Source organism: Oryctolagus cuniculus, chromosome 3 (genome assembly GCF_964237555.1).
Source record: "Oryctolagus cuniculus chromosome 3, mOryCun1.1, whole genome shotgun sequence".
Taxonomy (NCBI): Eukaryota; Metazoa; Chordata; class Mammalia; order Lagomorpha; family Leporidae; genus Oryctolagus; species Oryctolagus cuniculus.
Genome location: NC_091434.1, coordinates 38,966,831 through 38,991,152, shown reverse-complemented (window position 1 = coordinate 38,991,152; position 24,322 = coordinate 38,966,831). Strand labels below are relative to the sequence as shown.

At 38.9% G+C, this 24,322-nt stretch overlaps 1 protein-coding gene across 25 annotated transcripts in view; it reads right to left on the bottom strand.

Moving 5' to 3' along the window:
• HYCC2 (hyccin PI4KA lipid kinase complex subunit 2) overlaps positions 1-24,322 on the bottom strand; it is an 86,127-nt gene that overhangs the window by 31,574 nt on the left and 30,231 nt on the right. For 16 of the 25 annotated variants that reach the window (XM_017343020.3, XM_017343025.3, XM_051848298.2 and 13 more), the window contains 3 exons: positions 15,474-15,550; positions 5,724-5,825; positions 1,022-1,201 (listed from right to left, as the gene is read on the bottom strand). In XM_017343020.3, the coding sequence (XP_017198509.1) occupies positions 1,022-1,201; positions 5,724-5,825; positions 15,474-15,524 (333 nt within the window). In that variant the 5' untranslated portion in view covers positions 15,525-15,550. Of the gene's footprint in view, positions 1-1,021; positions 1,202-4,957; positions 5,014-5,723; positions 5,826-15,473; positions 15,551-24,322 lie in introns of all 25 variants that reach the window. The other 9 variants (XM_070070407.1, XM_070070401.1, XM_070070404.1 and 6 more) reach the window with 1 other exon arrangement.

The window sequence follows — 24,322 nt, the reverse complement described above, 5'->3', positions numbered from 1 at the left end:
ATCTTCAAAACCTCTGTTCAAAACCCTGTTATTGCTTTCCCAGTGCCTATTAAAGAAAACCTACTCTTCACTTTAAAAAGACTTTCTAAAACTGACAAGAAATCATCCTTCCCAGCTTGTATACATATTCTGTGCTTCAAAAAGAACTGTTTTCTAATTTCTGACTTTTTCTGCTTCTTTGCTTACATTCATTTGATTACTTCCTCAAATCTCACCTATTCAGCCTCTTCACAAGGCTCAGCTTAGACAGTATTTCCTCAATAAAGCTTGCTGTAGCTTCAGCTAACATCTGAGTTTCTCTCTGAAGTCCTGTTACCATAGAACTTTTACAATCCTTATTACCTGTAAACATGTATTCTCTAGTAGAGTGGGAGCTTCCTAAAAGCAAGTACCAAATCTGATTCTTTATATATTCATTGTTCAATTCAATACCTTACTCAGAATTTCTAAATATTAGTCAAATAAAATGTGCAAAAATAAGTCATAAAATATTAGTAATGTTAAAATTATAAAAAGATTACCTCTGTACTGAACTTAATTCAAAAAAAGTACTCAGTAAACATTTTTTCACTAAATATTTATTTATTTATTTATTTATTTTTTTTAACAGGCAGAGTGGACAGTGAGAGAGAGAGAGAGACAGAGAGAAAGGTCTTCCTTTGCCGTTGGTTCACCCTCCAATGGCCGCCGCGGCCGGCGCACTGCGGTCGGCGCACCACGCTGATCCGATGGCAGGAGCCAGGTACTTATCCTGGTCTCCCATGGGGTGCAGGGCCCAAGCACTTGGGCCATCCTCCACTGCACTCCCTGGCCACAGCAGAGAGCTGGCCTGGAAGAGGGGCAACCGGGACAGGATCCGGTGCCCCGACCGGGACTAGAACCTGGTGTGCCGGCAGCGCAAGGCGGAGGATTAGCCTATTGAGCCGCGGAGCGGGCTTTTTCACTAAATATTTTTAAAGCATGATTTCACAGAATCTTAAAGAAATACTTAAAATTTCTCAAACCATCACTTTCAACTTACCAAATTGTAAATTCCTAAAAGAAGTGCTTCAATGCAACCATTACTCTGTCTGTCTCGGCTAACTGTAAGCCGTAAATAAACCCACATCAATTCTGGCAAAAACTGCAGTGTGAACCTCTTAAGTCGAACTTCGGAGCTGCGATACAGCTCAAACAGTTGGTGGCAGACAGGCTCCAGGAGCTAAAAGGAAAATAAAGCATATTAGTTATTTCCCTTTTGTGGTGTAACTGTATTTTTTAAAAAGGCACATTCATCTGCATATTTTATAATTAACTCCAAATTGAGTTAATTCAACCAAAACCTTTAATACCTATGTATAGAAAAGGATCACATATTAAATTCACCAATCCATTAACTCTAAGAAGCATCTTTTACATATATAATATTACATAAATTTCGATACACCCTTCCACTAAATTAATCATTTAACTGAGCTTTTTTTTTTCATCCAAGGTACTATATTTACATTTGGTGAGTTTTCCTTTCTGTTCTTACCAACTGTTACTGCTCCATCATTTCTAAAAATTTTCATTGGAATAAAATTAATTTCAAATGGTCTTATTGGAAATAAACTTTCAACCTCAAGTAAGATGATGATTTAAACAAATCATATACCACTAAGCAGAGGAAAGGATTTTGCTGTACATAGTTGGGCATGCAAAATTCTGGCTAATATTTTAAATACATTCAAATACATCAAGCAGACTATATGTTTTAAAATTGACTTATATTTCATTAGTTATACTAATTTGAAAGATTTTGAAGGGAAGGAAAAGTATATAGATATAGCTTTTCCAATGTTTAATTAGCTAATTTGTCACTTATCACATCACAGAATACAACCTATGAGGAGCTTCTTGATCTAGAAATCTGAAGAAAATGAGCAGTTAACATAAATGTTTCCATTTCTCCCTGAACACGTACTGAAAATTTAGAATGGTTTTGCTAGAGCAACAGTCTGCACAAAACTGGCTATGACTTTAAAATGCATATAAAATACAAGAAACTATACATCATTTTAAAATTAAAATTTAACACTAACTTTAAAAAATGAATAGTTCAGTAATTTCACATGCATAAAATAACACATACAGTACTCAGTATAGTTATACAAGTCTCTAATACTCTAACACTCTGAAAGTCACTACTTTCACAATCACAAAATTAAAACTCAGCAAATTTATGCAGATTGTACAGTTATTAATATTTAGGTGAGTTAAGTTTAGCCCTTGAAGAACAAATCTAAATCTTAAAAAATTTACACTCAGGAATGTGTATTTGGCCTAGTGGTTAAGACACATGCACCCCATATCACAGTGCCTGAGTTAGATCCGTAGCTCCAGCTCCTGACTCCAGCTTCCTATTAATGCAATTACTTGAGTGTTGGCTCAAGTAACTGGGTTCGTGCCACCCATGTGGGAAACCTGGATTGAGTTCTTAGCTCCCAGCTTTGGCCCCTAGCACACAGCTGTTGCAAGCTTTGAAAAGTGAATCAGTAGATGGCAGCTCCACCTCTCAAATAAAAAAATATATATATATATATACATGTACACATATTCTATTGTATACTAAGCCCTTTATGTGATCATTATCAAAGCATAGTTTAAAAATCTTTAAAAAAAATTCCATTTCTCTTCCTTTTTAAAAAATATTTGAATAAAATAGTCAGAGTTAACAGAGAGAGGGAGGGAGAGATAGAAAGATTTTTCATCTGCTAGTTCAGTTCCCCAAATGGCCACAACAGCCAGGGCTGGGCCAGGTGGAAGCCAGGAGCCAGGGGCTTCTTCAGATCTCCCACATTGATGCAGGGGCCCGAATACTTGGGCCACCCTCTGCTGCTTTTCCCAGGCCATTAGCAGGGAGCTGGATGGGAACTGAAGCAGCTGGGACTCAAACCAGAGCCCATATGAGATGCTGGTATCAAGGATGGCAGCTTTATCCAGTATGCCACAACACCAGCCCCCCAACTCTTCCCTTATACTTAAGTATGAATTAGTAAATTAATAATTCCACAGAATTCAGTGGTGGAGGAATACATTAAAGCCTCCAACATCAAGTTGATATTTCCATTCTAATATATTTGTTACAAAAAAAAAAAAAAAGAGTTAAGATCTGTTTCAATACAAATAGTATATTCCACGCAGTGCAAATAATGAACAATAAACTTCTGAAAATAGTAAATTCCTGGCATTTTTCTTAAATACTGATAGAAATATTCTAGCTGGGGACCAGAATTGTAGGTTAGCATGTTAAGCTGCTATCTACAGTGCTGGCATTTCATATGGGTGCCAGTTAGAGTCCTGGCTGCTCCACTTCTGATCCCACTCCCTAATATACCTGGAAAAGCAGCAGAGGATGACCCAAGTGCTTGGGTTTCAGTACCAACAAGAGAGACCCACTAGAAGCTCCTGGGCCCTGGCTTGGGCTTGGCCAAGCCCTGGCCGTTGCAGCCAGTTGGGGAGTGAACCAGCAGATAGAAGCTCTCTCTAGCTCTGACTTTCAAATGAATAAAGAAAATATTTATAAAAATATTTAGGATTCAAACTGACTATTTGGTGAAAGATTCTCTAGATTACCACCTTTAAATTTCACGGCCATGATGCAATTAAAATGAGTTTCTGTTACAAAGACCTTAACCTCCCTTCCTCAGTAGGAAAATGTATACTAGCATATAGGGCACGATATTTTAATTAATCATAATAACAACATATGTTTCAAAAGTTATTATAACTATTACTTTTAAAAGAGAGAGCAGATGGTTGTTGGCAAATTTTAATCATATGCTACTACCAAATACAACTGCTAAAAATCTGCCAATGTTATCTGTTAAAATCTTTTATACTAAGCATTTGTATCATGCCACCATGTCTTCAAATTTTCAATATAATAAATGACTCACTTCAACTAAGTAACATTGTTACTCACATGGGTGGCAGAGACGCAAGTACTTGAGCCATCACCTATTATTTCCAGAGGTGCACATTACTCTGAAGTTAGACTTAAGAGCAGAGCTGGGACTGGAATCTAGGTCCTCCCATTTAGGATGTGGGCATTCCAAGTGGCATCATAACCACCACACCAAATGCTTGCCCCTAAATAATACATTTGATTACGTTTCAGAACACAACAAAATCAAGACAAAAAGGGTCTCCTATTAGTGAAATCCAGAACTGTTTTGAGATTCTAAACATTCTTTAGGTAAGGTTTGGATGGGAATTTAGACCTAATGTAGCAACTAGTTGATTATAATAAATGCAGAGTCTTGAGCTTGGATCCCTCAAATTGTAATTTTTCCATTTCTAGCCATGACCCCATGGTCCTAAACATTAATAATTATTAAGTATGACAATAAAGAGTAATGAGAATAACTTTTTTAATGTTATAGCTTTCAAAGTACTTAAAGGGCGGTTACTAATGAAATGACAGCATTTTAGTATATTTTTAATATTTCACTGTTTAACCAACATTTATTACATATCCATTATGTACATGATAAATTACCAGATTCTAGGGAATTAACAAATATAGGATATATGACCACTGCCCATTAAGAGCTTACAATCTAAAAAGAAAGCATAAAACAAGCAAATTTTAATAAGCAAAGCTTAAATGTTAAGACAGCACAAAACAATGGGTAAGATACACACACATTCATTATTCAAACACATAATTCTGAAAACTCCTAAGAATGATATGTGTATGTGTACATTTCCCATCCTAAAGTTACAAAACATTCAGTAATACACAGCAAGAGAAGAAGAAACAAAAGAATCCCGCAATTGTTGCTATACATATATAGCAACACGTGCAAGCATAACTGGGAACAAATCCAAATTTAGGAGATAGGAAGGAAAGAGGTCAATAAGCAAGCTTTTAGTGATAGGACAAAAATGAAGATGCACTTTTAAGTTAAGCTGCTGGTTAGGAGATGATTACCTGAACTTCTTCAAACTCACTCCAGTACACAGCAGAGGCACTCTTGGAGGCTGTATCTGGGAAGATAAGAAGCTACTTTCCTGTGTGTTCCTTTCATTTTCATTTTAAAGCATTCATGATTCCAGTGCTGATAAAACTATGTTATACTATTGTGTTAATGGAAAGATAATGTGTGCATCTGGCTTAGGTAACAGATTCAACAGTTCCATTTTTTTCTTATGAGAAGGCTGAGTAATAGGAAATTCATAATCTAGGCTTATTGATCTTGACTATGTAAACTAAAAAATCCTTCCTCTGATCATTTTTCAGACCAAATTTACTAGCAGTATCATTTTGTGTTGTAAGCTTGATTTCACTGATTAGAGTGATTTTACATAGTTGTTCTATATTATCAACAAAATAACAGTAAATAATACTTAAAATAAAGCTGGATCGATATACAATTAAAATTTGGCTTCCATGGTAGGAAATATTCCAGAACAAGAAACAAAATCATTACAAATTAAATAAATGATACACTGAGATGATGGTCACTCAAATCAAGAATCAAAACATATTGCCCTTGGGAAAAATCTTAACGAAAACATTTTAAAATACAGAAAGGAAGGGAATGGGGAAAGCCAAAGCCAACTATCAGAATGAAAAACAGCACAAAGAAAATTTTCCACATCCACAAGGAGAGAAAGCTACATATTTTACATGTATGTGTTTTAGTACACATTTCTTTTTCCTATGCAAAACTCAGTCTTCTTCCAAACTCTCCTACCTCATTATTTGAATCTTGAATAACTTTATAGAGGGCTGGAACAAGTGTTTTTTTCCGGTGTAAAGTTGCTGCATAATTGGTGATCTGAGTGTCAGGTAATGCCTAAAAGAAACCACCAAAGGAAAAAAATGTGAATTTAAAATCTGGAAAGTTGGGGCATTTATTTTACACACATGTCTCCTTAAAAATTTACAACAGAATTGAGTAAGAAAAGTAAGAATAATATGACAACCACAGAGCAAATAAAACAAATTAAACTGGGATGTTACATTATGTAACTCTTCTAAATAATGAACCATGAAAAATAGTAAGAAATCACACATTACACCTTGATTCACTGAAGTGGGCCACCTTAACTTAGTGTAACCTAAAAATAAAGTAGCATGTATTTCAAATTTTGCATTTACATTTTTGCATAGCATTTATTTCTACAATAAATTATATCTTATTTTAATTATTATATAATTATAATTACTATAATTTATTTCTACAATAAATTATAATCATAAATTATAATTTATAATTTATAATTTATTTTAATTATTATTATATAATTATAATTATTATTATAATTTATAATTATTATTTATATTTATATTATTTATATATATATTTATATATATTTTTTTTCTTTTTTTTTCTTTTTTTTTTAATCTTTTATTTAATGAATATAAATTTCCAAAGTACGACTCATGTGTTACAATGGCTTCCCCCCCCATACCGTCCCTCCCACCCACAACCCTCCCCTTTCCCACTCCCTCTCCCCTTCCATTCACATCAAGATTCATTTTCGATCATCTTAATATACAGAAGATCAGCTTAGTATACCTTAAGTAAGTATTTCAACAGTTTGCTCCCACACAGAAACATAAAGTGAAAAATAATAGATGATTTTTTTTAAATGATGATGAAATCAGATCAGACCTATTGTCATGTTTAATCCCAGTGAGAGTCAAGTTAGGAGTTGATAATTTTTCTTTTTTTTTTTTTTTTTTTTTTTTTTTTTACAGAAGATCAGTTTAGTGTACATTAAGTAAAGATTTCAGTCGTTTGCACCCCCATAGAAACACAAAGTGAAATATACTGTTTGAGTACTCGTTATAGCATTAAGCCTCAGTGTACAGCACGTTAAGGACAGAGATCCTACATGAGGAGTAAGTGCACAGTGACTCCTGTTGTTGACTTTACCAATTGACACTCCTGTTTATGGCATCAGTAATCTCCCTATGCACCAGTTATGAGTTTCCAAGGCTATGGAAGCCCCTTGAGTTCTCCAACTCTTATCTTGTTTAGACACGGTCATAGTCAAAGTGGAGGTTCTCTCCTCCCTTCAGAGAAAGGCACCTCCCTCTTTGAAGACCTGTTCTTTCCACTGGGATCTCACTCACAGAGATCTTTTTGTCAGAGTGTCTTGGCTTTCCATGCCTGAAATACTCTCATGGGCTTTTCAGCCAGATCCGAGTGCCTTTAGGGCTGATTCTGAGGCCAGAGTGCTATTTAGGACATCCGCCATTCTATGAGTCTGCTGAGTATCTCACTTCCCATGTTGGATCACTCTCCCCTTTATTTATTCTATCGGTTGGTGTTAGCAGATACTAGACTTGTTTATGTGCTCCCTTTGACTCTTAGTCCTTTCATTATGATCAATTGTGAACTGAAATTGATCACTTGGAGTAGTGAGATGGCATTGGCACATGCCTCCTTGATGGGATTGAATTGGAATCCCCTGGTATGTTTCCAACTCTACCAATTGGGGCAAGTCAGCCCGAGCATGCCCCAAATTATACATCTCTTCCCTCTCTTATTCCCACTCTTATGTTTAACAGGGATCACATTTCAGTTAATTTTCAACACTTAAGAATAACTGTGTGATAATTACAGAATTAAACCAGTCATATTAAGTAGAACAGACAAAAAAAAAAAATACTATGAGGGATAATATATTAAGTTGTCCATTAGCAGTCAGGGCTATGCTGATCAAGTCACCATTTCTCATAGTGTCCATTTCACTTCAGGAGGTTTCCTTTTTGGTGTTCAGTCAGTTGTCACCGATCAGGGAGAACATATGGTATTTGTCCCTTTGGGACTGGCTTACTTCACTCAGCATGATGTGTTCCAGATTCCTCCATTTTGTTGCAAATGACTGGATTTCGTTGTTTCTTACTGCGGTATAGTACTCTAAAGAATACATATCCCATAATTTCTTTATCCAGTCTACCGTTGATGGGCATTTAGGTTGGTTCCAGGTCTTGGCTATTGTGAATTGTGCTGCAATAAACATTAGGGTGCAGACCGCTTTTTTGTTTATCAATTTAAACTCCTTTGGGTAAATTCCAAGGAGTGGGATGGCTGGGTCGAACGGTAGGGTTATATTCAGGTTTCTGAGGAATCTCCAGACTGATTTCCATAGTGGCTTGACCAGTTTGCATTCCCACCAACAGTGGGTTAGTGTCCCTTTTTCCCCACATCCTCGCCAGCATCTGTTGTTGGTAGATTTCTGCAAGTGAGCCATTCTAACCGGGGTGAGGTGAAACCTCATTGTGGTTTTGATTTGCATTTCCCTGATTGCTAGTGACCTTGAACATTTTTTCATGTGCCTGTTGGCCATTTGGATTTCCTCTTTTGAAAAATGTCTATTGAAGTCCTTGGCCCATCTCTTAAGTGGGTTGTTGGTTTTGTTTTTGTGGAGTTTCTTGATCTCTTTGTAGATTCTGGTTATTAACCCTTTATCTGTTGCATAGTTTGCAAATATTTTTTCCCATTCTGTCGGTTGTCTCTTCACTCTCCTGACTGTTTCTTTTGCAGTACAGAAACTTCTCAATTTGATGCAATCCCAATAGTTGATTTTGGCTTTGACTGTCTGTGCCTCCCGGGTCTTTTCCAGAAATTCTTTGCCTGTGCCAATATCTTGAAGGGTTTCTCCAATGTTCTCTAATAACTTAATGGTGTCAGGACGTAGATTTAGGTCTTTAATCCACGTTGAGTGGATTTTTGTGTAAGGTGTAAGGTAGGGGTCTTGCTTCATGCTTCTGCACGTGGAAATCCAGTTTTCCCAGCACCATTTATTGAATAGACTGTCCTTGCTCCAGGAATTAGTTTTAGATCCTTGATCAAATATAAGTTGGCTGTAGATGTTTGGGTTGATTTCTGGTGTTTCAATTCTGTTCCATTGGTCTATCCATCTGTTTCTGTACCAGTACCATGCTGTTTTGATTACAACTGCCCTGTAGTATGTCCTGAAGTCTGGTATTGTGATGCCTCCGGCTTTGTTTTTGTTGTACAAGATTGCTTTAGCTATTCGAGGTCTCTTGTGCCTCCATATGAATTTCAGCATCATTTTTTCTAGATCTGCGAAGAATGTCTTTGGTATCTTGATTGGGATTGCATTGAATCTATAAATTGCTTCTGGGAGAATGGACGTTTTGATGATGTTGATTCTTCCAATCCATGAGCATGGAAGATTTTTCCATTTTTTGGTATCCTCTTCTATTTCTTTCTTTAAGGTTTTGTAGTTTTCATCGTAGAGATCTTTAATGTCCTTGGTTAAGTTTATTCCAAGGTATCTGATTGTTTTTGTAGCTATTGTGAATGGGATTGATCTTAGCAGCTCTTTCTCAGTCATGGCATTGCTTGTGTATACAAAGGCTGTTGATTTTTGTGCATTGATTTTATATCCTGCCACTTTGCCAAACTCCTCTATGAGTTCCAATAGTCTCTTAGTAGAGTTCTTTGGATCCTCTAAGTACAGAATCATATCGTCTGCAAAGAGGGATAGTTTGACTTCTTCCTTCTTGATTTGTATTCCTTTGATTTCTTTTTCTTGTCTGATGGCTCTGGCTAAAACTTCCAGAACTATGTTAAATAGCAGTGGTGAGAGTGGGCATCCCTGCCTGGTGCCAGATTTCAGTGGAAATGCTTCCAACTTTTCCCCATTCAATAGGATGCTGGCTGTGGGTTTTTTATAAATTGCTTTGATTATATTGAGGAATGTTCCTTCTATACCCAATTTGCTTAGAGTTTTCATCATGAAAGGGTGTTGAATTTTATCAAATGCTTTCTCTGCATCAATTGAGATAATCATATGGTTTTTCTTCTGCAGTCTGTTAATGTGGTGAATCACATTGATTGATTTGCAAATGTTGAACCATCCCTGCATACCAGGGATGAATCCCACTTGGTCTGGGTGGATGATTTTCCTGATGTGTTGTTGTATTCTATTGGCCAGAATTTTATTGAGGATTTTTGCGTCTATGTTCATCAGGGATATTGGTCTGTAATTTTCTTTCAGTGCTGCATCTTTCTCTGGCTTAGGGATTAAGGTGATGCTGGCTTCATAGAAAGAATTTGGGAGGATTCCCTCTTTTTCGATTGTTCTGAATAGTTTGAGAAGAAATGGGATTAGTTCTTCTTTAAATGTCTGGTAGAATTCAGCAGTGAATCCATCTGGTCCTGGGCTTTTCTTTGTTGGGAGGGCCTTTATTACTGTTTCAATTTCTGTTTCAGTTATGGGTCTATTTAGGTTTTCGATGTCTTCATGGTTCAATTTTGGTAGATTGCATGTGTCCAGGAATCTATCCATTTCTGATAGGTTTTCCTGTTTGCTGGCATACAGGTCCTTGTAGTAATTTCTGATGATTCTTTTTATTTCTGTGGTGTCTGTTGTTACGTTTCCTTTTTCATCTCTGATTTTATTGATTTGGGTCTTTTCTCTTCTTTTTTTAGTTAGTTGGGCCAATGGGGTGTCAATTTTGTTTATTTTTTCAAAAAACCAGCTTCTCGATTGGCTGATTTTTTGTAATGTTTTTTTGGATTCACTCCTGTTAATTTCTTCTCTGGTTTTAATTATTTCTCTTCTCCTACTAGATTTGGGTTTGGTTTGCTGCAGTTTTTCTAGGTCCTTGAGGTGCGCTGAAAGCTCATTTATTTGGTACCTTTCCAATTTCTTGGTATAGGCACCTATTGCTATAAATTTGCCTCTCAATACTGCTTTTGCTGTATCCCATAAGTTTTGATATGTTGTGTTGTTGTCTTCATTTACTTCCAGAAAATTTTTGATTTCTCTTTTGATTTCTTGAATGACCCAGTGTTCATTCAGGAGCATGTTGTTCAGTCTCCATGTGTTTGCATACTTTCTGGGGTTTCCTGAGTTGCTAATTTCCAACTTCATCCCGCTGTGGTCTGAGAAGCTGCATGGTATGATTCTAATTCTTTTAAATTTGCTGAGACTTGCTTTATGGCCTAGTATGTGGTCAATCCTAGAGAAGGTTCCATGCGCTGCTGAGAAGAATGTGAAGTCTGTAGATGTAGGGTTGAAAGTTCTATAGATATCTGTTAGATCCATTTGGGCAATAGTGTCAATTAAATCTGCTGTTTCCTTGTTGATCTTCTGTCCGGATGATCTGTCTATTTCTGAGAGTGGAGTATTGAAGTCCCCCAGTACTATTGTATTGGAATCTAAATCTCCCTTTAAGTCCCTTAACATATCTTTTAAATAGACCGGTGCCTTGTAATTAGGTGCATATACATTTATAATAGTTACATCTTCCTGTTGAATTGAACCCTTAATCATTATATAGTGTCCCTCTTTGTCTCTCTTAACAGTTTTTGTATGAAAGTTTATTTTGTCTGATATTAATATGGCTACACCTGCTTTTTTTTGGTTTCTGTTGGCATGGAATATCTTTTTCCAACCTTTCACTTTCAGTCTGCATGCCTCTTTGTTAGAGAGATGTGTTTCTTGTAGGCAACAAATAGTTGGGTTGTGTTCTGTGAGCCAGTCAGCTAAACGGTGTCTTTTAACTGAAGAATTCAGACCATTAATGTTCAATGTGACTATTGATACGTAGTGACTTTGCCCTGCCATTTTCCCGGAAATATTTTCTAGTATATGCTTTGAGCTTCCCATGCTCTTTTACTGGTAGGTGTTCTTCCTTTCCCTTCTTTCATATTGATGGCCGTGTTTCTGTGTTTCTGAGTGTAGCACATCTTTAAGTATCTTTTGCAGGGCCGGACGAGTGGCCACAAAGTCTTTCAATTTCTGTTTGCTATGAAAGGTCTTTATTTCACCTTCATTCACAAATGAGAGCTTGGCAGGATATAATATTCTGGGCTGGCAATTTTTCTCTCTTAGCACCTGTGCTATGTCTCGCCATTCCCTCCTAGCTTGTAGGGTTTCTGATGAGAAGTCAGCTGTGAGTCTGATTGGAGATCCTCTGAGAGTAATCTGACGTTTCTCTCTTGCACATTTTAGGATCTTTTCTTTATGTTTCACTGTGGTAAGTTTAATTACCACGTGTCGTGGTGAGGATCTCTTTTGGTCATGTTTATTGGGGGTTCTATGAGCTTCCTGTACTAGGATATCTCTGTCCTTCTCCAAACCTGGAAAGTTCTCTGCTAGTATCTCACTAAAAAGGCCTTCCAATCCTTTCTCTCTCTCCATGCCTTCAGGAACTCCTAGAACTCGAATGTTGGTTTTTTTAATAGTATCCTGTAGATTCCCAACAATATTTTTTAGGTTTCTAATTTCCTCTTCTTTTCTTTGGTTTGACTGTATGTTTTCCTGTGCTCTATCTTCTAAGTCCGATATTCTCTCTTCTGCTTCACCCATTCTGTTTTTAAGGCTTTCTAATGTGTTTGTCATTTGATCTATTGAGCTCCTCATTTCATTTTGATTTCTCTTCACTATAACACTTTCCTGTTCTACTAGTTTCTGAGTTTCATTTTGACTCTTCCTTAAAATTTCGTTTTCACGAGAGAGATTTTCAATCTTGTCCATTAAGGATTTCTGTAGTTCAAGGATTTGCTTTTGAAAACTTCTAAATGTTCTTATCATAAATTTTTTGAAATCCGTATCTTGCATTTCTTCTATCTCATCATCTTCATACTCTTGGCTTGGGGTGTTTTGCTTATTTGGAGGCATCATAGTGTCATCGTTGATCTTGCTCCCTCTATTTCTGTGTTTGTTACTCGGCATAGTTAATTCTTCTTGCGTCACTGTGCGTTTTTTTTTTTGTTTTGTTTTGTTTTTGTTTTTTTTTTTTTTATACTGTGTCCGTGTTAAGTGGACTGCCTGCTGTTGGAGGAGCCTTGGAGGCTTGAGATGGGTGCGGCCTGAGAGCTCTGCCTGGTTCTTCCAGGTTAAGGGTGTGCAAAGGTGACACCCTCAGGTTATGCGTGGTAAATCTCTCTCTTTTTATTTATTTATTTATTTTATTTATTCAGGGGGTAAGTAACACCGCAGGGCACGGCTGTGCAGAATTGATGGTATTTAGCTTCCAGTCTTTGGCTCCTCTGGACTCCCACTGGGTTGCCTAGGCTACTGAATTGTAGTGACTCAGTTCCTTAGCTCTCCCCCATTGATATGTAAATCCAGAGAGCAGGCCTGCTCTTTGTCTCTTGGGAATTCTTCTAGCCTCACAGCCTTGTAACCTTTGCAAGGTTAGGGGGAAGAGAAACCCCGAAGCTTTTTTTTCCTTCTTTCCGGTAGTGAGTTTGCTGCACTTTCTGGCCCCCCTCTAGATTCTGACCCCCGTTTCCCCACCAATGTCTCGGGTTATTGAGCTCACCTCCCCTTCCAGTGCCGCTGTGTGCACTCCGAGCCCTGAGCGTCCCAAGTCTCCCCGCTGTTGTCTGTGTGGCATGCACTCCCCTTGGAGCACTGGGGCTTCTGCGGCTCGGTCCCGCGACTTGGCTTCTGCGCGGTGGGCGACCTTGTTCTCCCAGTAGGTCCTCCGATTCACGATTCCCGTGCAATTTTTTCCTGGTTCTTTTTTCTGCGACTACCGTAACTCCCCTTTTATTAAACTAAATTTTCCTGGACTATCGGTGTGCGCCCTCACTATTCCGCCATCTTGGCTCCGCCCCATATTTATATATATATATATTTATATATATATATTTTATATATATTATTTATATTATATTAATTATATTATTATTATAATTTATAATTATTATTATAATTTATTTTAATTATTATTATATAATTATAATTATTATTATAATTTATTTCTACAATAAATTATAATCATAAATTATAATTTTTAATCAAAACAATTTGAATTTTAATACAAGAAGGAAAAGGCTAAGGTTCTTTTTTCTGCGACTACCGTAACTCCCCTTTTATTAAACTAAATTTTCCTGGACTATCGGTGTGCGCCCTCACTATTCCGCCATCTTGGCTCCGCCCCATATTTATATATATATATATATTTATATATATATATTTTATATATATTATTTATATTATATTAATTATATTATTATTATAATTTATAATTATTATTATAATTTATTTTAATTATTATTATATAATTATAATTATTATTATAATTTATTTCTACAATAAATTATAATCATAAATTATAATTTTTAATCAAAACAATTTGAATTTTAATACAAGAAGGAAAAGGCTAAGGCACAAATCTAATTTTTGTGCTTTATGAAAACTTAAGAGGCTCCTCACTTTTATTGAATATTATCTTAAAATTTAAATATTCATTCAATGATTCTAACAGCTCTTTGTTTTTACACATTATCTTCTAGCCCTTATTCGCATTACTGCCTTTTTATTTTTTTTTTAAGATATTATTTATTTGCTTGAGAGGCAAAGTTACAGACAGAGAGAGGGACAGAGAGAAAGGTGTTCCATCTGCTGGTTCACTCCCCAAATGGCTGCAACAGCCAGAGCTGGGGTGATCCAAAGCCAGGAGCTTCTTCTGGGTCTCCCACATGGGTGCAGGGGCCAAGCACTTGAGCCATCTTCTATTGCTTTCCCAGGACATAGCAGAGAGCTGGATTGGAAGAGGAGCAGCCAGGACTTGAACTGGTGCCCACATGGGATGCCAGCACTGCAGGCAGAGGCTTAGCCCACTACGCCAACATGCAGGACCCTACCAGTGCCTTTTTGAAAAACTGCAATTACAGGAGCCAGCATTGTAGCATAGTGGGTTAAGCCACCCCCTGTGATGCCTACATCCCATATGGGAAACAATTTGAATTCAGGCTGCTCCACTTCCAATCCAGCTCCCTGCTAATGTGCCTGGGAAAACAGCAGACCATGGCCCAAGCGCTTGGGCCCCTTCATCCATATGGGAGACCCAGAAGAAGCTCCTGGCTCCTGGCTTCAGATTGGCACAGCTCCAGATGTTGCAGCCATCTGGGGAGTGAACCAGCAAATGGAAGACCTCTCTCTCTCTGCCTCTCCTTTTCTGTAACTCTGAATTTCAAAACAAATAAATCTTTAAAAAAATTGCAATTATAGAAACATGTCATTTTGTATTTTTACATTTCTTTTTTTTAATTAATTTATTTGAAAGTCAGAGTTACACAGAAAGAGGAGAGGCAGAGAGAGAGAGAGAGAGAGAGAGAGAGAGAGAGAGAGAGGTCTTCCATCTGATGGTTCACTCCCCAGATGGCCGCAACGGCCGGAGCTGTGCCAATCTGAAGCCAGGAGCTTCTTCTGGGTCTCCCACGTGGGTGCAGGGGTCCAAGGACTTGGGCCACCTTCTACTGCTTTCCTGGGCCATAGCAGAGGGCAGGACAGGAAGCGGAGCAGCCAGGTCTCAAACCGGCGCCCATATGGGATGCCGGCGCTTTAGGCCAGGGCGTTAATCCACTGCATGCACCAGCAGCATATTTTTCATTTCTACTTCATATCACATTTATGCTTTCCCATGGGACACATATTTGCCATCTGAATTACTGAAATATAGAATTATATAATGCAATCTTATCCCCAATCCAACTTACCTTGAATTCTGATAGCCATTCTTCCACAACACCACGTTCAGATCCCAGCATCTTCTTTTACTGTCTATTCCTTATCTCTAAAAGAAAGAAAGCAATGAACCTAAGGATAGCATTACTAACAGAAGCAGGTATATTATATGTGCCTTTTACTTGAAAGAAACTCATCCAGTACATATTTTAGATAAAGTCTTGCTTTTAATTTAAAGTACAACTAAAACAATATTTTTCACTTGAAACCTATCATTCTAACGCTTTCAGATTTTTCCCAGGAACTATACTTCAAAGTGGCAAAGATAACTGCCCTGAGTGAAATCAAACCATATTTACATTATTCAAGACAAACACATAGTCTATACTAGAAGTTATTATCAAATATACAGCCAGGAAAAGCTATACATCATAAAACATTTGAATATCAAAGAGCTTCCTGCTAATGGAGGAATATGGGGAAGCAGTGATGATGGCTCAAGTAACTGTGTTCCTGCCACCCACATGGGAGATCTGGCTACAGTTCTCAGGTCCCAGCTTTGGCCCAGCCCTATCCTCACCATTAGTGGATCTTTGAGGAGTGAACCAGTAGAGAGAGGAGCTCATTATAACAAATAAATAAATAAATAATTTTTTTAAATAGACATGACTTCTTCAGATAAATTGCAAGATAATAAAGAAAGTGAGGGAACTCCCAAATTAAGAGGTGTAAAAAATATGTCAACAATCAAAGTATGAAGTATATTTGGATCTTGATTCAAACAATAAAAAGACACAGCTACCCAATGTTGAACACAGTTGGTTATTTGATAATATTAAAAAATATTCCAGTTTATTTCTATATTTGATAGTGGTGTTATAGTTAGTTTTTTTTTTAATAGTCCTTATTTCCTAGAGATAAATACTGAAATATTTACTGGTGAAATGATGCCTGGGTTCTGGGTTGCTTTTAAATAATTGGAGGGGAGCTGTACTTTAGATATAGATGAAAAATGATTGTGGTCATGAGTTAATAGTCATTGAAGTTGAGTAATGGATACACAAGTTTAATTACACTATATCTTTTATATAGGTTTGAAATGTTCCACAATCAACAGTAAAACGATAATAAAAGGATTGATGAGCTAGTACTACATACAAGTTCTGATGTAAAAAATACTAATAATCCTTACTTTTTTGTTTAGGAGGGGGTTAAGTGGGAAGTCATAGACCGCTTTGAGATACAAACAAAACTATGGATTCCAACTTCAGAAAACGGTAATTCTGAGACCCACATGTAGACAATTTTGCAAACAAACTACTTCAAGGAGTTCATAAATCTACTATGGCCCACTAATAGACCCTGACTCTAAAAACTCTCACTTGGGGGGCCAGGTGTTGGGTGCAGCAGTTGGGCTGCTGCTTGGGACACTCACATTCCACATAAGAGTACCCGCATTTCAGTCCTCACACTATTCTCCATTCCAGCTTCTTTTTTTTTTTTTTTCCAAAGATTTATTTATTTATTTGAAAGAGTTACAAACAGAGAGAGAGAGAGAGTCAAAGACAGAGACAAAGTCTTCCATCAACTGGTTTATTCCCCAAATGGCCACATCAGCTAAGGCTGGGCCAGGCCAAAGCCAGGAGCCAGCATCTTCACCCAGGTCTCCCATGTGGGTGCAGGGGCCCAAGGACTTGGGCCTTCCTTGGCTGCCTTCCCAGGCATATTGGCAGGGAGCTGGGTGGTAGTAGAGTAGCCAGGATTCAACCAATGTGCATGTGGGATGCAGCCATCACAGGCAGTGGCTTAATCTGCTGTTTGACAATGCCTGCCCCTTTGAGCTTCTTACTGATACGCACTTCGGTAGGCAGCAGGTAGCTCAAGTACTTGAGTCTCTGCCACCCAAGTGAGGGGCCCAGATTGAATTCGGAACTCCTTGCTTTGACCTGGCCCCATTCTGGATGTTGTAGGCATTTGGAGAGTGAACTAGCAGATGGGAGGTCTCTGTCTGTCTTTCAAATAAATAGAATACATAAGAGATCTTTAAAAATTCATGTTAAAAAATGTCTCTTAAAAGCAACTTTACAAAATTAAGAACTATAAACCCAAATTTATAATGTTCTTCAAAGAAGAAACTATGTAAAATTCCTACATTTTAATGATTGTTCAAAGCACTGTCCGCATTCTTTTTTCTTCCTTCCAGTATCAACTAGTTGAATGGTACTAAATTCTCTCTCTCTCTCTCTCTCTCTCTCTCTCTCTCTCTCTCTCTATATATATATATATATATATATGCCATCCCCTGCTGCTTTCCCAGCCAAATCAGCAGGGAGCAGGATGAGAAGTGGACTCCAACATGGGATACCAGTGTTGCAAGTGGCAGGTTAACCCACTGAATCATAATGCCAGGCTCCTAAGTACTCTTAAAAAAAAAAAAAAAGATTCATTTATTTATTTGAAAGGCAGAGATACAGAGAGAGAGGAAGAAACAGAGAGAGATGTTCCATCTGCTGGTTCACTCCTCAAATGTCCACAAAAGCTAGGGCTGGGTCAAGTCAAAGCCAGAGCTTTAATCCAGGTCTCCCCTATGGGTGCAGGGGTCCAACACCATGAGTCATCTTCTGTTTCTTTCCCAGGTGCATGAGCAGGGAGTCAGATCAGAACTGTAGTAAGCAAAACTGAAACTGGCACCCATATGCAATACTGGCTCTGTAGGCAGTGGTTTAATCTGCTGCACTACAGTGCCAGCCCTCCCCAAATACTCTTTCCTTCACGTAAAAATGGATTCTATGATGTAATTATGATTCCTATGCATCTATGCAAACTATACCTCAATTTAAAAATATATTAAATTATAAAAAATAAGCATGGATCCATCCTATTTTTTTTTTTTTATTTGACAGGCAGAATTAGACAGTGAGAGAGAGAGACAGAAAGAAAGGTCTTCCTTCCGTTCGTTCACTCCCCAAATGGCCGCTACGGCCAGCACTGCACTGATCCAAAGCTAGGAGCCAGGTGCTTCCCCCTGGTCTCCCACGTGGGTGCAGGGGCCCAAGCACTTGGGACATCCTCCACTGCCTCCCAGGCCACAGCAGAGAGCTGGAGTGGAAAAGGAGCAACCAGGACTAGGATCCGATGCCCAAATGGGGTGCTGGCACCACAGGCAGAGGATTAACCAAGTGAGCCACAGTGCCGGCCCCCAATCCATCCTACATTTTAACTTCCAGTTTTAAACAACTGTCTAAATATCCTAAGGTAGTTGCTCCTGAGGGCTTATTAGCACCCAAGTAGGCAACTGCACAAAATCCAAAGGAAGGATTCAATAAAAAAAAAAAAAATCAGCAATTCATTCCATACATATTTCTTAAACACAAAAATATGCAATCCATTATGCAAGAAGCTGCAAATGCAATGGCAGACAAATGTAGCGTCATTCTAATGGAGCATTTATATAATAGAGCAGACCAAGTATATTTTTGCAAAAGGCTAAGAAAGAAAGATACAAAGAAGCATAAAACAAGGAAACCAAATGTTGACTAAGGAAGCAAAAGAGCTGTCCCTGAGGTGGTGCTTAAGCTGAGATTTCAAGGAATCACACAGTTTAGGGGAGTAGAAAAATGAACATTCTAGGAAGAGGGAACAGTCTATTAAAGGTCCTGTGACTGGCCGGTGCCACAGCTCACTAGGCTAATCCTCCGCCTTGCGGTGCCGGCACACCGGGTTCTAGTCCCAGTCGGGGTGCCGGATTCTGTCCCGGTTGCCCCTCTTCCAGGCCAGCTCTCTGCTGTGTCCTGGGAGTGCAGTGGAGGATGGCCCAAGTGCTTGGGCCCTGCACCCCATGGGAGACCAGGAGAAGTACCTGGCTCCTACCATCGGATCAGCGCGGTGCGCCAGCCACGGCAGCCATTGGAGGGTGAACCAATGACAAAGGAAGACCTTTCTCTTTGTCTCTCTCTCTCTCACTGTCCACTCTGCCTGTCAAAAAAAAGAAAAAAAGTCCTGTGACAAGAAAAAACACAAGTGTGGCATCTGAAAGAAGACCCAAGTGCTCTAAAGAGCTGCATGCAGAAGGCAAAAGTTGGGGGTGAAAAGACAGGCATGGTCTGATGGTATAAACAGGGTACTCTCAGTTTATAAAAGTTTGGGAAACAAATTATGATTTTAAGTAGGCAAATAACAAGATTTGAGGTTTGGAAAGCTCACCTGGCTATGATGGAGAGAAAGGAGTAATATTCCCTTTCACAGCTGGCTACAAATTCCTCAACAATCTGAAGACTTTATGTAAAAAAAAAAAAAAAAAAAGCCAGGTTCACTGGAGCATTGGCTAGGAGAGCCCCTACCACATCTCTAGAGGTAAAAACCTGGAAAGCTACCGATACTGACAAAGTGTCTGTATAAGACTTTCAGAATAAGAACATTCTAGTGAGTACCTACCACTAGAATATTAAAAATCTAATACACACAGCCGGCGCCGCGGCTCACGAGGCTAATCCTCCACCTTGCGGCGCTGGCACACCGGGTTCTAGTCCCGGTTGGGGTGCTGGATTCTGTCCCAGTTGCCCCTCTTCCAGGCCAGCTCTCTGCTGTGGCCAGGGAGTGCAGTGGAGGATGGCCCAGGTCCTTGGGCCCTGCACCCCATGGGAGACCAGGAAAAGCACCTGGCTCCTGGCTCCTGCCATCGGATCAGCGCAGTGCGCTGGCCGCAGCGCGCCAACCGCGGCGGCCATTGGAGGGTGAACCAACGGCAAAGGAAGACCTTTCTCTCTGTCTCTCTCTCTCACTGTCCACTCTGCCTGTCAAAAAAAAAAAAAAAAAAAAATCTAATACACAGAATACTGTAATACATTTGAAAAGGACATAGCAAAAAGATATATTAAAGATATATTTTGTTATACTTAAAAATCACCTTGTTTCCTTAAAGATTTATTTGAAAGACAGTTACAGAGAGAGGTAGAGCCAGAGAGAAAGGGGTCTTCCATCCACTGGTTCACTACCCAAATGGCCAGAGCTGAGCTGATCCAAAGCCAGGAGCCAGGAGCTTCTCCCAAATCTCCCTCATGGGTGCAGGGGTCCAAGAACTTGGGCCATCTTGTACTGCTTTCCCAGGCCACAGTAGAGAGCTGGATCAGAAGTGGAGCAGCCGGGACTTAAACCGGAGTCCACATGGGATGCTGGCCTTGCAAGCCGGGGCATTAACCCGCTGTGTCACAGCGCCGGCCCCTCATTGTTTACTCTTTTTTTTTTTTTAAAAAGATTTATTTATTTATTTGAAAGGCAGAGTTACAGACAGGCAGAGGCAGAGAGAGAGGTCTTCCATTTGCTGGTTCACTCCCCAGATGGTCACAATGGCTGGAGCTGGGCCGATCCAAAGCAGGAGCCAGGAGCTTCCCCCAGGTCTCCATGCAGGTGCAGGGATCCAAGGACTTGAGCCATCCTCCACTGCTTTCCCGGGCCACAGCAGAGAGCTGGATTGAAAGTGGAGCAGCTGGGACCTGAACCGGTGCCCATATGGGATGCTGGCACTGCAGGCGGCCGCTCCACCTGCTACGCCACAGTGCCAGCTTCTTGTTTACTCTTGAAATGATCTGGTATTTTAGAATGTGACATGAGATTAATATCTAAATTTACTTCCTTCTAATTGTTCTAAAATATTTTTTCTGTGTCCATTATTTTTTGCTTTGAAATGCTATTTTTATCATACGCTAAAGTTTTACAAATATTTGTAACTATTTCTGAGCTACTTTTCCCACTAATTTTCTATCAGGACAACAGTTGTTTAATTACTGTGGTTTTATAATACCTAAAGTACAAGTTCCATCCTACCTCCTTTTTTTTCCTCTAAAGATTTATTTATTTCAAAGGCAGAGTTACAGAGAAAAAGGAAGAGACAGAGATTTTCCATCTGCTAGTTCACTCCCCAAATGGTCACAACACCCAGGGCTGGACCAGGTTGAAGTCAAGAGTCAGGAACTCCACCCTGGTCTCCCACATGAGTTACAGAGCCAAATTACTTGAGCTACCTTCTATGCCTTCCCAGGCACATAAGCAGAAAGCTGGATTGGAAGCTGTGTACCGAACACTATCTAGCATTCTGATATGGGACGTCACAGAGGGAAGCAGTAGCTTAAGCCCCTGCTTAAGAAGCCCCACAAGAATTACTTGTGCTCATGATTATAATTTATTTACCACCTTTGGCACTGACAGCTTCATTTTTGGTCATAACAAAACCTCAGATTTCTGCCTACATTTTTTACTTGATAAACCTTAATAATTTTATTTAGAAAATTTAATAACTGTGTAAGTTAAATAACATCTTCTCCAAAAATCACCCAGAACTTCTGACAGGTAGGTATTTTCCCAGATGCATGAGTCAGTAACATCAACCCTCTCAGAGACTGAGAGTCTTGGCAATTTTGCTGTCTTTATTTCTGGAACATGTTAGACAATCTTTACTGAGACACTGCTCATTTCAAAGCTGTATTATATGGTCATACATTGTAGACATTTTAAGCTACAAATAGGGAAACAAATTCAGCTAAAATTTCAATCCCACATGTGCTACTAACATCAACTGAAATAACTAAATAAAAGTTAAATTTTAGAAATATCAAGTATTGATGACTACTGATATTTCAGAATTCACTTGCCTGATGGCTAAAATTTCTTTTGAAAAGATATATTTTGATTCCAAAAATGTTAAAAATTCATGTGTTTTAAAAGCAAGGAAAGTAAGTTATTGTTAAGTCTATCACGTATAAACATTGCTCCAAATGTTAGTAGAATCCAGTGGCTTATAGCAGTTCTCAATTTGGGGGGGAGGGTTGTCCCAGAATCCTTTCATTAAAAAATTTACTTAATAATTTATTTTTAAAATAAATTCATTATGTTAACATAAATGATATTTTAAAATGAAAATGGTACTCTCCCAAATCAAAAATTTACTTAGGATTGCATTTTATACTTTTTTCCAAATCTCATAATTGTTTCCACAGCCAATGTGATGCTGAAAAACTTAACTGAATATTCCTAAGAGAAAGACTTGAAGATGGCAGATTCTGTCTTATGAGCAATCCACAGAATAGTTTTGACCCCATGCACTCCCTTACAAGATCCCCAGACTGGGGCCGGCGCCATGGCATAGTAGGTTAATCCTCCGCCTGCGGCATCGGCATCCCATATGGGCACCAGTTATAGTCCCGGCTGCTCCTCTTCCAATCCAGCTCTCTGCTGTGGCCTGGGAAAGCAGTACAAGATGGCCCAAGGACTTGGGCCCCTGCACCCATGTGAGAGACCTGGAAGAAGCTCCTGGCTCCTGATCAGCGCAGCTCCAGCCGTTGCAGCCATTTGGGGAGTGAACCAACAGAAGGAAGACCTCTCTCTCTGTCTCTCCCTCTCACTGTCTGCAACTCTACCTCTCAAATAAATATGTTTGCTCATGGACTCTAGAGAGACAGAGTGCCTGGTTGAAGTCACTTACTAGCTATGTTTAAACCTTATTACCTCCCTAACTGGTTATACTGAAGTCCTCTGTGCCTTATTTCTCTCATTTCAAAACTGAGAATAACAATGCCACCTACTTCACGGAGTTAGTGTATACTTAGAACATTTTTTATCACAAGGGTAATACTACATAAATGTTTGGTATGAATATTACATAATTAATCTTCATGATTTCATGATACTATGCACTATGAAGTAGCCTCTTTTATTCTAATCAATAGATAGGAAAATGTAAGTATAGTGAGGCTGAGTGACCTATACAAGTAGGCACAGTGTAAGTGGCAGAACTCATACTTGAATTTAACATCTACTTTAAAATCTAGAGTTGAAAAGGCACTATTTGGGGACAATATTCTAGTGCAGTGGGTTAAATCACCACTTGTAGCACTTGCATCCCATATGAGTACAGGTTCAAGTCCCAGCTGCTCCACTTCTGATCCAGCTCCCTGCTAATGTGTCTGGAGAAGCAACAGAAGATGGCCCAAGAAACCAGTGTTGTGGTATAGCAGGTTATATACCTCTGCCTGTAAGTCCCTGTACCCATGTGGGAGACTCAGAAAAAGCTCCAGGCTCCTAGCTTTGGCCCAACTCTGCCATCCAGGCCATTTGAGGAGTGAACCAGTGGATGAAAGATCTCTCTTTCTCTGCCTTTCTAATAAATAAAATATAAAAAGAAAGAAAGAAAGAAAGAAAGAGAGAGAGAGAGAGAGAGAGAGAGGGAGGGAGGGAGGGAGGGAAGGAAGGAAGGAAGGAAGGAAGGAAGGAAGGAAGGAAGGAAGATATGACCTTACCTTCATCTGCAAACTAAAATAATATTGGTCACAGAAAAAATTTGCAAACATATATTTCCTAACTAGCTTCAGTATCTTAGTATGTAAAGGTAGGTATAAAACCCAGCTATAATGTAAGCTTTCTACTATACAACCAGACAAAAGCAGATTCTGAAGATCATTTCTTCTATTATATATTATATCCACTCCATTAGTTGGTATGTGAAAACTATTATTTAAAAGTAAGAACTCAGCTGACAGGGGTAAGCTTTTGGTGCAGCAGTTAAGCCACCACACTCCTTTTGGAGTGCCTAGGTTTGAGTCCTGGCCGTTTCCAATTCTAGCTTCCTGCTAGTGGGCACTCTAGGAGGAAGCAGTGATGGTTCAAGTAGTGAAGTCCCTACCATGCACATGAGACACCTGGATTGAGTTCTAGGCTGCTGCCATCAGCCTGGCCCACCCCAGCTACTGCAGCCATCTGGAAGTGAATCAGTGGGTGATAGATATCTTTGTCTCTATGCTTTAAAAACAAAAAGAAAGCTTCAAGCTGATATTCCATCATGCAGCTCAATTTAGACCCATACTGCCTCACTTCCAGAGATTAAAACAAA